Source organism: Amblyomma mixtum, chromosome 6 (genome assembly GCF_055824585.1).
Source record: "Amblyomma mixtum isolate Tamu chromosome 6, ASM5582458v1, whole genome shotgun sequence".
NCBI lineage: Eukaryota > Metazoa > Arthropoda > Arachnida > Ixodida > Ixodidae > Amblyomma > Amblyomma mixtum.
The window spans coordinates 53,914,535-53,927,841 of record NC_143017.1 but is presented as its reverse complement, the minus strand read 5'-3'; the positions used below and the strand labels follow the sequence as shown (position 1 = coordinate 53,927,841).

The 13,307-nt window shown below is 47.2% G+C and overlaps 1 protein-coding gene across 2 annotated transcripts in view; it reads left to right on the top strand.

The window, feature by feature from the left end:
* The window catches only part of LOC149339155 (N-chimaerin-like), a 53,917-nt gene that overhangs the window by 31,523 nt on the left and 9,087 nt on the right, over positions 1-13,307 (top strand). For both annotated transcript variants that reach the window (XM_089547967.1, XM_089547968.1), the window contains exon 12: positions 12,381-12,486. In XM_089547967.1, the coding sequence (XP_089404093.1) occupies positions 12,381-12,486 (106 nt within the window). The remainder of the gene's footprint in view (positions 1-12,380; positions 12,487-13,307) is intronic.

Genomic DNA, 13,307 nt, shown 5'->3' with positions numbered 1-13,307 from the left:
TCGGCAGCGTCTCTCCGGTCTCGGCGCTTTCTTGGATTGCGGCGCGCGTCGGGTTTCTTTGCTAGTTGGCAGAATGGAACCGGACCTGTTCCCGGCTCACACAATGTTTTATTTTTTTTGTGCGCTGGTTCGGCCGTCACACCGACGCTGCCAAGTCTTGGCGTGAAACACCGTGCATATACTGAGCCTAGCTGTCGAATGATGTTGGACACCCGGCTGCGGGATCGCAAAATCGCGCCGCCCGACTTAGAACACAAGGAACATACGGTATTACGGTCGTAAAACGGACGGGAGAGTGAAAGAAGGTCGGGACCGAGTCTGCATGTCGAAGCAGCAGCCGAATGTGAACCGCAGCAGTACGTAGCCGTCAGGCCAAGGCCCTCCGCGACAGCTAACGCTTCGAATTCGTCCTGTGCCCTAAGTAAATGCGGCACCTTTTTTTTTAAGTTATCGTAGATAAAATTGTCTTCCATCGCAGATCATATCGTGTAAACGTTCATACCGATCGCTGTAAGCTGGAAACTCAGCTTCCCGGCGGGAAGAAACAGTGTCGGCAGCGACTTCGGTCGAAGCTTCAGGTGCTTGACATTCATGACTGACTGTCCAACGAGCGCTGGGTTATAGTAGTAAGCGTCAGGTGCGAGTGTCGACCGCAAACGCGGAGTCTTCGGCGGGCGTGCGACGCTGGCAGTCCGAAGCGCTCCATCCAGGCTGCTCGCTCACGCACGTCTCTAGGAATAACATGCCTAGAGACGCTCGCCAGTAACTGGGTTTGCAGCCGACGACACAGCAAGGCGTATTCATCTTGGGCGGTCGAAAAAGGCACTGCGAGTGGCTCCCGAACTCGCGACAGAAAGAGGCGGCAGAGGTAAATTAAAACCATATGCGCGAAGGCAATGCCCTCGCTCGCGCTTGCCCGAGGGAGTCACGCGGCAGCTCGAGCAGACGATTTTCACCGCTACCGGAAGTGTGCCCGTGACGTCGAAGCTGCCGCGGCTCTAGCGAATGACAGCGTGTGGTGGCCTTCCGACGTCATGGGACTAGTGACGTCTGTTTTCCCGATTTTGGTTTCAGAATTGCTCCCTACGAAGACACCAAGCGGCGCGCGAATTTTAAAAAACACGATTTTTAAAAATTCATAATAAATTGCCGGCTCAGTTCCGAAGACTCATACTTGGTGTCAATGCTTCTGAGCATCACTTCTAACATTTACAAGCGGCTTTTAATTCTTTTCATGGTCCCTTTAAGAGCGGTATTCTCAGCCGTGTCACAAGCGGCCGTTTTGTACGGGCAATGACGAAATGCATGCATGCTTCGATTCTGCTTCTCGTGAGATGAACCTAACCTTGCTACTTCAATAGATTCGGATTATCCGCCGAACCAGTTTTTCGCGACTGGCTGTTGTGTCTCGCATTTCGCGCAAAATTACTTTTACGTCTTATTACAGCAATACTGGTGCAAATAAAACCCGCTGCTGTCTCGGTGGCTACGGCCCGCGGCTGCTTTCCCGAAAGCCGCGAGTTCGATACCGGTGTAGGCGAAATGCAAGAGTAATTCAAGGCCCTTGGCATTTAAATAGAAAAATTTTATTCACAAATCCACTAAATACTGTTGCTGACAGATTTTCTGTCAACTAATTTGTCAGACAAGCTTCGCCTGCTTTCGCTCTCTTCGAGCTCTAACGGCGCTACTATTTTCCAAGCACTTTGCTCGCGCAAAGAAGTGCATGCGCGTCACTAAATAAAAGCAAATTAATTGAGCTGTGAACACCTCAGCATGCTCTGGTAAACCAACACCATTCGTGCCTTTTTTTACAAGAGAATCCAGCACGTTCCAAAACAGGTCGCCGAACAACTCGCCCTTTCAATCCTGTTTTATAGCACCCTCTACCGCAATTACACAGGCAAACATCTTTTCGGAAGGGTACGCGAGTCTGGCACTGACATACTCGCGCTCAATAATGAGCATAGCCTCACGCGGCAGAGAATCCTACCTGCCAAATGCGTCACATTGCATCACAGAGTCCATATTGCGCTTTATTTTTCATTTTGAAAGCCACATAGCTTGCCAAATAGTACAAGGCTGTTTCTTCTGGTGATGGAACACAGTATCTGTGGTCGTTGGAGGCATCGGAGAGGTCCCTGAAAAGTATCGTCATCAGCTCCTGCCAGATCTATTCTTTCTAGCCTTTTTCTGGATGAGGGTGTCGCGACGCTTTTCTCTGAGGCTCTCGAAGGCACTAATTAAGACACGATCAGTTCCCGTCTCACAGTTCCCTTTCACAGCTACTTCAACAGGTGTGTAAAAGAAAGCAGCCTAAATAATTGGCTGAACTTGGTCACTGTAGGGTGGTCTTCGTCACCTCCTAATGATCTCACTAGGCCAAAAAATCTCTGAATTAAAAAAAAAACAGATTATATATGAGCATTCCTAGGCTTTTTCAACGTGCCAGTATAATTACCTCAAGCGGGTCTTGGTTTAACTTCGCTGTGAGTATATATAGCTGAGGCTCTTGTTGTGTAGGAAGTCTATAATGGACAGCACTGACATCAATGTCACCCTCAGGGACTCAACGGTTTGATTTGATGCAATGAGTTTGATATTTCCTCTTGCTTCCGTACGGATGGCGTTTCTCCGGGTTGCTCTTGTACCCGCTGGTACAGCCGGGCACGAAGCAAGTGGGCATCGTCGCGCTCGAAAGCTGCTTCACGGCCAGCAGCGTTTGTTGTTCTGAGTGCACGATGGGGACCACGTGTTCGCAGAGCGCACAGGAACACAAATGGACAAAAAAAGGCAACGACAACCCCGCGCACGGGCTAAGTAGTAACCGCAGGAGAGGAGCAGCGCGCGCGCCGGCGACCGCGCAAACCTCGACTGCAGCGCCCTCTCACCGCCTGGGTACAAGCAGCGCCCGCTTTCAGAGGAGGAGTTATGGAACTAAAAAAGTATCTATAAACGTTGCTCATCGCATCTGCACCGCTGCGTGCTACCACGGCGCTCTCGCGGGCTTGCTGCCGGATAAACAAACAAAGCGGCTCCTGGATTGCCTTGAGATGGCTTACAAAGCTGCGGCCGGAACTGGTGTGGCGCGCTACCGAACCACGCGGAAACGATGATGATGAGCGGGAATTTGCAGTAGCGCCACCTCGCGGGGCAGCAAGGAGGCTCAGTTCAAAACAAAAATGGCGTTGAGCGAAGTGAACCGCGCGTCGGTGAGCGTCGGTGCGGCAAGTGCTGCCGGTCGAGTTGGCTCAAGGAGTGTCCGAAAAATCAAACGAGAGGCTGCAAGATGTCCGAACTTTCGGCAGTTGTTATACATTACGGTCTATGGGGAGAGTGGCGGTGCCACGAAGCAGTCTGAATAATCGAGCATGTCCGAATTTTTGGAGTCCGAAAAATCAGTCGGCGACTGTATAGGGAGAAGTAAAAATGTTGAATGCACGCAGGACTGGGCAGCTTGAAACGCTAAACAGCGACAGCGCTCTGATGACTGCGGCTGCTGCTGCATGGGCTGCAGCCGCAGCAGTACTAAAATTCGGGCTGGGTTTCGTGAGACGTACCCGCCGTCTGCTATCCCAGTGTTGCCATACTATAGTGTTGCCAGACTTGCGCGACTTCCAGTGTTGCCAGGCTATAAGGTTGCCAGATTGTGAACTAAAACCCAGTGTGGGCAGACTATTTGTTCCCTCTCCCTTTTACATTCTCCTCCGCCTACAGCTACGCTGTCGCGCCGCAACCGCCCAGCTCGTTAGAGCAGCCGTGCCCGGAGTGGTCGCCGCCTGTTCGCCAAGCGAAAGAGCACGTCCGCGGCGGTTGCGAAATTGTTTCTTTAGTGACTTGTCGAGCAGACGGGTACCACAGACGAAATCTGCCGATGCGTGGGCCCAGTGAGCGTATTAAGACGAGAGAAACGCGTGATTTTGTTGAAATAAGCGTGCTATGCTCAAATTCACTTGTCGAGCAGACGGGTACGACAGACGAAATCTGCCGATGCGTGGCCCCAGTGAGCGTATTAAGACGAGAGAAACGCGTGATTTTGTTGAAAAGCGTGCTATGCTCAAATTCACTTGTCGAGCAGACGGGTACGACAGACGAAATCTGCCGATGCGTGGCCCCAGTGAGCGTATTAAGACGAGAGAAACGCGTGATTTTGTTGAAATAAGCGTGCTATGCTCAAATTCACTTGTCGAGCAGACGGGTACGACAGACGAAATCTGCCGATGCGTGGCCCCAGTGAGCGTATTAAGACGAGAGAAACGCGTGATTTTGTTGAAATAAGCGTGCTATGCTCAAATTCACTTGTTGAGCAGACGGGTACGACAGACGAAATCTGCCGCTGCGTGGCCCCAGTGAGCGTATTAAGACGAGAGAAACGCGTGATTTTGTTGAAATAAGCGTGCTATGCTCAAATTCACTTGTCGAGCAGACGGGTACGACAGACGAAATCTGCCGATGCGTGGCCCCAGTGAGCGTATTAAGACGAGAGAAACGCGTGATTTTGTTGAAATAAGCGTGCTATGCTCAAATTCACTTGTCGAGCAGACGGGTACGACAGACGAAATCTGCCGCTGCGTGGCCCCAGCCAGCGAGCGTATTAAGACGAGACAGACGCATGCTTTTCTGGAAATAAGCGTGTTATGCTCAGATTCACGCAACATTGACACTTTTAATTGGGGTAGGCAGTGTTGAACTGAATAACTGATAACAACGAAATTGTAGGCTGTGCTTGGTGAGCTTCGAAAAAAGTGCGAAATCAAAGCGAGCCGCCGCCAGCCTCGAAGAGAGCGCGCACGTGAACGGGCGAACAACCGACCGAAAAGAGCAGCAGTCGGGAAAGGGAACTTTACGTGTGGGCGTTCCTCCTCCTCTAGCATGCGTGTGGTTTGCTTGCTCGACGATAGTCCTTAATTAACACAAGATGTATACTTTACGCGGATGATACAACATTATTCACTCAGGACAGCATTTTCACAAGCCTAATAAACAAATTAAACATGGACTTACAGAATATTGTTTTATGGTGTGAAAATAACTTGCTACAACTTAATCCTACAAAAACCACTTTCATGATATTCCGATCTCATCAAAAGCATGTCATCCCGAGCCCACACGTTTATCTGGGACATCATATTATCACTGCCTCTGAATCCGTTACATTTCTCGGCATCACGCTTGACTGCCATCTAAAATTTCATCTACACACGAAATCTATCAGTAAAAAAATTTCGTTTGGAATAAGGGTGTTAATAAAAACTAGACATTTCTTTCAACGCCATGTTCTCTTATCCCTGTTCTATGATTTCATTAACAGTCACCTTAATTATTGCCTGTCATCATGGGGAAATACCTATTCATGCCATGTGTCATGTATTTCTCATCTTCAAAGTCAAGCGCTTCGCATTTTATCTTTCAGCCCAAACACAGCCTCTGCTTCACCTCTTTACTCTGACCTAAACATTCTGCCGTTGAAATGCCTCCTTAATCTTAGGTTAGGCCTTCTAATCTACCACGCTCGCAATGATAATAATCAACTTCTCTGTTTTTCCGCATCTTTCCTTGCTAATAGCAATAACACTAGATTCTCTGAACAAAACAATATTCTTCTACCAAAAGTGAGTACAAATTATGGAAAACAAACTGCTTTTTTCTCCGCCATCAAAACCTGGAATTCATTACCACTAGCAATCAAATCCGCACGTTCGCAGCCCGCTTTCTACACTTTACTAAAAAAACATCTCTCATCAACCCATTAAGCCTCATGCCATTGCTTTAGGTTGCCTTAATCTCATTTTCTGTTCCCCACTCTGACAGCGAACGGTCATTTGTTACTCATCTGGAACCTCTTGGTTTTTCCTCCGCCTGTGTTTTATATCTGCATTTATTCAATGCCCATTGCTATCCGATGTCTTTTTGTGTTCTTTCTCTTGCTCTTATGCTTTGCTGTTTTATGCCTTTTTTGTTAAATTATGCCCGCTAACTATTGTATGACTTATTCATTGGCGCAAATTACACCAATCGGTTTTAACTTAATTGTATACTTTTGTTCCAGCTCCCCTGCCAAACTTGTGCACTTTTCTTATGTATTCCTGATGGGAGGTCCCCCAGACAGTTTCCACTTTGGGACCTCCTACTGTACTAACTTTTTATGAAACTTACAGCTCATTTGTATTTCGTTTTAATAAACCTTTTAAATCTGCGCGAAAAAAAAAAAACCGTTCAAGAGGCGGCATGTGGAGTCATGACACATCCGGTTCACAAAGGCGGCGATGAATAGAACTCCAGGAACGCTTCCCTCCTCGTGCGTTAGTGCACTGCGCCACGGGCTAACAAAGGCAGAGCGAAGGCAGCACCCACCCCTGAAGAAGGGACCAAGTTGGTCCCGAAACGGTGGGCAAAAAAATAAAAATATTGGTTGGCGTCAGTTTCCTCTCAACTATCTCAAAAACCCATAAAGACGGACTTCGGTCGAAGATGTTTTCGTTCCTACAATTACTGTTCTGAATGCGGCTTTCAATGCAGCACGAGCTCCAGAGCATTCTTAACTGCCAGAAGAAAAAAATATCCAACCACTACGAAGTGCCTGGGCAATAATTGGATGCACGCACATGAAGTAATTATTTCTGCAAGGCTGCTTCTGAAGACGCCCGAATTTCGCACTTTTTTCGAAGCTCACCAAGCACAGCCTACAATTTCGTTGTTATCAGTTATTCAGTTCAACACTGCCTACCATAATTAAAAGTGTCAATGTTGCGTGAATCTGAGCATAACACGCTTATTTCCAGAAAAGCATGCGTCTGTCTCGTCTTAATACGCTCGCTGGCTGGGGCCACGCAGCGGCAGATTTCGTCTGTCGTACCCGTCTGCTCGACAAGTGAATTTGAGCATAGCACGCTTATTTCAACAAAATCACGCGTTTCTCTCGTCTTAATACGCTCACTGGGGCCACGCAGCGGCAGATTTCGTCTGTCGTACCCGTCTGCTCGACAAGTGAATTTGAGCATAGCACGCTTATTTCAACAAAATCACGCGTTTCTCTCGTCTTAATACGCTCACTGGGGCCACGCAGCGGCAGATTTCGTCTGTCGTACCCGTCTGCTCAACAAGTGAATTTGAGCATAGCACGCTTATTTCAACAAAATCTCACTGGGGCCACGCATCGGCAGATTTCGTCTGTCGTACCCGTCTGCTCGACAAGTGAATTTGAGCATAGCACGCTTATTTCAACAAAATCACGCGTTTCTCTCGTCTTAATACGCTCACTGGGGCCACGCATCGGCAGATTTCGTCTGTCGTACCCGTCTGCTCGACAAGTGAATTTGAGCATAGCACGCTTATTTCAACAAAATCACGCGTTTCTCTCGTCTTAATACGCTCACTGGGGCCACGCAGCGGCAGATTTCGTCTGTCGTACCCGTCTGCTCAACAAGTGAATTTGAGCATAGCACGCTTATTTCAACAAAATCACGCGTTTCTCTCGTCTTAATACGCTCACTGGGGCCACGCATCGGCAGATTTCGTCTGTCGTACCCGTCTGCTCGACAAGTGAATTTGAGCATAGCACGCTTATTTCAACAAAATCACGCGTTTCTCTCGTCTTAATACGCTCACTGGGGCCACGCAGCGGCAGATTTCGTCTGTCGTACCCGTCTGCTCAACAAGTGAATTTGAGCATAGCACGCTTATTTCAACAAAATCACGCGTTTCTCTCGTCTTAATATGCTCACTGGGGCCACGCATCGGCAGATTTCGTCTGTTGTACCCGTCTGCTCGACAAGTGAATTTGAGCATAGCACGCTTATTTCAACAAAATCACGCGTTTCTCTCGTCTTAATAAGCTCACTGGGGCCACGCAGCGGCAGATTTCGTCTGTCGTACCCGTCTGCTCAGCAAGTGAATTTGAGCATAGCACGCTTATTTCAACAAAATCACGCGTTTCTCTCGTCTTAATACGCTCACTGGGGCCACGCATCGGCAGATTTCGTCTGTCGTACCCGTCTGCTCGACAAGTGAATTTGAGCATAGCACGCTTATTTCAACAAAATCACGCGTTTTTCTCGTCTTAATACGCTCACTAGGGCCACGCATCGGCAGATTTCGTCTGTCGTACCCGTCTGCTCGACAAGTGAAGTTGAGCATAGCACGCTTATTTCAACAAAATCACGCGTTTTTCTCGTCTTAATACGCTCACTGGGGCCACGCATCGGCAGATTTCGTCTGTCGTACCCGTCTGCTCGACAAGTGAATTTGAGCATAGCACGCTTATTTCAACAAAATCACGCGTTTCTCTCGTCTTAATACGCTCACTGGGGCCACGCAGCGGCAGATTTCGTCTGTCGTACCCGTCTGCTCGACAAGTGAATTTGAGCATAGCACGCTTATTTCAACAAAATCACGCGTTTCTCTCGTCTTAATACGCTCACTGGGGCCACGCAGCGGCAGATTTCGTCTGTTGTACCCGTCTGCTCGACAAGTGAATTTGAGCATAGCACGCTTATTTCAACAAAATCACGCGTTTCTCTCGTCTTAATACGCTCACTGGGCCCACGCATCGGCAGATTTCGTCTGTGGTACCCGTCTGCTCGACAAGTCACTAAAGAAACAATTTCGCAACCGCCGCGGACGTGCTCTTTCGCTTGGCGAACAGGCGGCGACCACTCCGGGCACGGCTGCTCTAACGAGCTGGGCGGTTGCGGCGCGACAGCGTAGCTGTAGGCGGAGGAGAATGTAAAAGAGAGAGGGAACAAATAGTCTGGCCACACTGGGTTTTAGTTCACAATCTGGCAACCTTATAGCCTGGCAACACTGGAAGTCGCGCAAGTCTGGCAACACTATAGTATGGCAACACTGGGATAGCAGACGGCGGGTACGTCTCACGAAACTCTGCCAAAATTCGTACATTTGTTTCCACAATTGCACACAAGTGACGAGTTTCTCTGGGCAGAAACACTGCATGCAGGAATTCAGTGTGCTAGTTGCCATGAGAGATGGTCAGTTCAAGACTATACTCCATCTCATAAGTTCCTTGGAGCACTATGGGAGGTAGAGACCACCTCAGCCATTGAGGCGAGCGTGTTCAACATCCTCCTCCGCACCTCATCGTCTGTTCATGGCGTACGCAGATATGGTTAGAAAAAGAGTATAAATCAGTGCTGTCTACGTACCATGAGCGTATGCATGCTTATTTATTTATTTATTTATTTATTTATTTATTTATTGTACCCTCAGGGCCCGAAGGCATTTCAGAGGGGAGTGGGAATACATAAAAATTTCAGTCTAAACAGCAACAACAAGAGAAAACAAAAAAAAAATAAAAAATGTATGCAAAGTGCAAGCATTTTGCTGGCCCTTGCGCCATTTGTGACATACATATGCGCATTTAGTTCAGCATATGCAAACTAACAAACAATCATAAGCTCAGCCTAGTAGCGCCATCTGGTTGTTTGGAAACGAGAATCATCACTGTAAATAAAAAATTAAGCAAATTTATCACACATACGTTTTGTTATAGGCGAGATGAGAGAAAGTGAAAACCCAGTGGCCCATTTATGGCCAGTGAGCGTACTGAAAAAATTGCAGGGGACACCTAAGCTCTGCCTTGAGCGTATGACGCGATAGTGTAACGGGTTAATTCCCATATATGCAGACTTGGTCAATCTCTACTTTACATTCATAGGTCCTTAGGACTCCTCATACCCCTCCTGACGCAGTGGTGGTACAGTTAAGCGATGTACCACTGCCATGCAATGGGCCCTTAGTAGCCCAGGTTGTTCTTCCCGAGTGACCAATCATTAATTTAACTTCCACCTGCCACAGTGGGCAGTTTGCTTACTTTCCGGTGGGCAGGTTGTGATGACACCGCAGAAGGTCACGGGACCTAGGTGGCCCACCTGCCACCTAGGTTGCTCTCTGGGGACCACCTGCCAGAGCCATGCCCGTGATTTTCCGCTCACAACACTGATGCTGACACCGGATTTTGTGGAGAATGGGGCCTATAACGCTATCATGTTTAAAGGCAGTAACAACGACAAATCCAATCTGAAGCAAGGGGTCCTGTTTCGAAGGGCACCACCATTTTGGAAACAATATTGTTATGTTACGGCCAGCCGAAGAATGAGATGAGTTGACTGATGGCGTTAATGGCCGCTAGCCTAGCACGAGCGCTCCGTTCTGCACCACTGCCAGCTTCGTCGTCTTTGTTACAATATTTTAGCATACGGAAAAGCCATGCGTGCTAAAGTCGGGAAATAGCCTATGGTAATGCTCGATTTGAAATTGCGTTTGGCACATGTACGCTATGAAACGCTAATTTTTTTTTAGCGTACACTATTCCGTATACGTATTATATACTGGTACTATATGATGCAGCGTCACAACGTCGCCCCTGCACTCATCACAGCTTTGGTAGTGCTGCAAAGAACTACTAAGGTGGAATGTAGTACAAGAAAAAAAGGTCACAGGTGTTGCCCAGTGGGCTTTTCTCAGAAATCATGCAGTGCATGTGCGCCTCTTTGTCAACAATCTCCAATAGCTGCTGTGTGGAAAATCGTGTACTGTCGCGCGCAATTTGAGCTGTAATGCATAAGGCGTGGTATTGCTAGCTCAGTTCTCGATATAGTAAATTTGTGCGCTTAGCAGTTGATGCGGAGAACAGAGTATGATGAATCTTTGTTAAAGTTGGGTGTTCGGTATGAAGGCATGCTAATTTACTAGAAATTGGAATTATCAGTTGATTCACTCCAGATGCAGCGCAAGTCGTACTGGGGCACAGTATAGTACTTCACAGATTTGCAGTTTTTTTCAGAGAGTGTGCTTCTGCTAGCACCGCTTTCTTTGTTTCGGACTAGTTTAGCACCCTTCCTATTGCAAGTGTGGTGCTTTTTTTATGTTCACTAGCAAACATAGTAACTAATATTTCTCAAGACAGTGAGCTTGGTAGCACATCCTTTAACCCTTTGAGGGTCGAATTATTTTGAAGAAAACTTTCCTAGGTGGTCAAATTACTTTATTGCGGATCTTGAATCTACAAAATGTATATAATCGAGAATAAATAGTAAAAAAAAAAATTAGGAACAGTGCTTTGGTGACAGCATCACTCACAACTGGAAAATGTTCAATAGAATTTCATGAGCGACGGTGATAAACAAGCTAAGAGCAGCACCAATAAAGATAGAAATCAACTTCCGCCGCCTCTGCAAGAGAGTGCCCAAAAAGAGAAAACACGTTTCGCGCGACTGCGTTGCGATCCCGCGGCGGAATCAAAACCGCGTAGGCGCTTTGCCGCAGAGAGCGAGAATACCTCGCGAGCAACGGTGATAAGCAAGCTAAGAGCAGCGCCAATAAAGATAGAAATCAACTTCGGCAGCCCCTGCAAGATAGTGCTGACAAAAAGAAAACTCAAATTTCGCGCGACTCCGTTGCGATCACGCGGCGAAACCAAAACTACAAAAGGGGTGCTGCCGCAGTCTGTGACGCCGCGCTAAAGCTAGACATAAGTTCTGCTTATCTCCGTAAGAAGGCAGCACAAAATTCAAACACTTCTTGTAAGTCCTAAGAGGTGGCAGCACTCCCCAGTGAGCACGCATTGTTCTTTTGGCGCAAAATTTCAAACGGAAGATCGAAACCGTACCCGTACGGCAAAGACCTTGCGGGACAGAAAACCGCCGCCGTACATAAACGGCAAAAACCTTCAAAGGGTTAATGCAGTTTTGTGGGCAGGTTTTGTCACCCATCAATTTTTCTTCTTTTTTTCTGCGTTACTAGTGTCCTGTGCATGTTAAAAAAAGAAAGGAATATGTGGTCCCTTGACCCTCGAGTGCCTATTTGACAAATATTAAGTGTTGCGGTGTTAGTTTCCAACTGCTGCAATACTTTGTGCCGATTTTTGTACATGCGAATAGAAAAAAAATATCCTTGGGTGTTTTCATTGCAAAACTGACTACGTAGTAATTGGCTTTCTCGTGGTTCTCACAAACTGCTCTTGAGGTCTGCATGGACTAGTTAAGTGGTAGAGACTTTTTCAAAATAGTAATGGTGAGCAGTGCCTAAGAAGGTTACATATGAAGTTACCGGACTGATTACAGTGTAGGGACTGAGAATGTGAACACACAAGGTGGGATCTAAACATTGAGAACATTGTGTTCATCTGCTTCCTGATGTTTATAGGTTGAAAAAGTATACCTGATATTGGGCTACTCAGAACATTCTTCTGTTGGTCTGTCTCCCTTTACCGGTGTGTGTCCTTTTGTAGTTACATATAGGGCAACACTGGCGTACCAAGTGCACAGCTTTGCTTGTGCACTGTTTTGCAGCTGGGAAACTGCAGGTGGAGAGGAAATGCAGCGCGACTTTGTTCCCTAATGCTTTAATACGTCTCTTTGCAGAGAGCAACAAAGTAGAAGAAAAACTTGAAGCCATGAAAGAAGCAGTGAAGTCGCTGCCTCCTGCTCACTACCAGTCTTTGAAGTACCTCATGAGTCATTTGCAAAGGTATGCACAGTTGATTCCCGCAGGTCTTGCATCTGTGTTGTGGCTCCCTCAGATTTCTGGATGCAAAGTTGTGCAGCAGAAATACAAATTATGTGGACCATTCTGGTGGGCTTGAGCTCTGCAAACTTAGCTTGTCTTTATTTTTTTTTTTTTTCTTGGTGTTCTGTGGAATGAACTGTGCGCTGTCGTCAGGTGCGTATCTATTGACAGGGCTGCATACAAGTCGCCTCAATTAGCGAGTCACTATGTTTCAGTGAGCTGGATGGTATTGCGACTTGGGATTTTGGTGCTGTCTTTTACCTTTCATGCAGAACACTTGTCCATGTTCTTTCATTGCTGAAACTGTTGAGTCCTTTGCTTGCATATTTTTTTTTTGTTTCCATAGTTGATCCTAATTTTAGCTCTTTCAAGTGTCACATTTTTTTTTTGAAAGACAGTCGCCTACAATAGCTTCCCTGCCTGCTTCTTAACGCTACCACTGCCACTGTGAGAAGTTGTTTCATAGGCTCTTGTTTTGAAACCCAGGCCATCCTGTTCTGTGTTAATCTGTGGTGCTTTTCCTCTTGGGGGCATGTTTCTGTGGTGAAACTTGTGGCGGTTAAAGCGTACAGGGGAACTGGCTGTTGCTTACTGTTGGTTACTGCTGCTCCAAGTGTTGCTGTGAGGCATTGAAAGAATGGACTGTGTTGGTGTAACACTGTCCAGTTCCTCACCCACAGTTTTCGAGGCATGGCTCATATAGTGCTGTGTCCCATATAACCTGAGCCGGCGGTAAAGCGAGTTATCAGGATTGCATAACTTGAGCACCTTGGCTGCGGCAG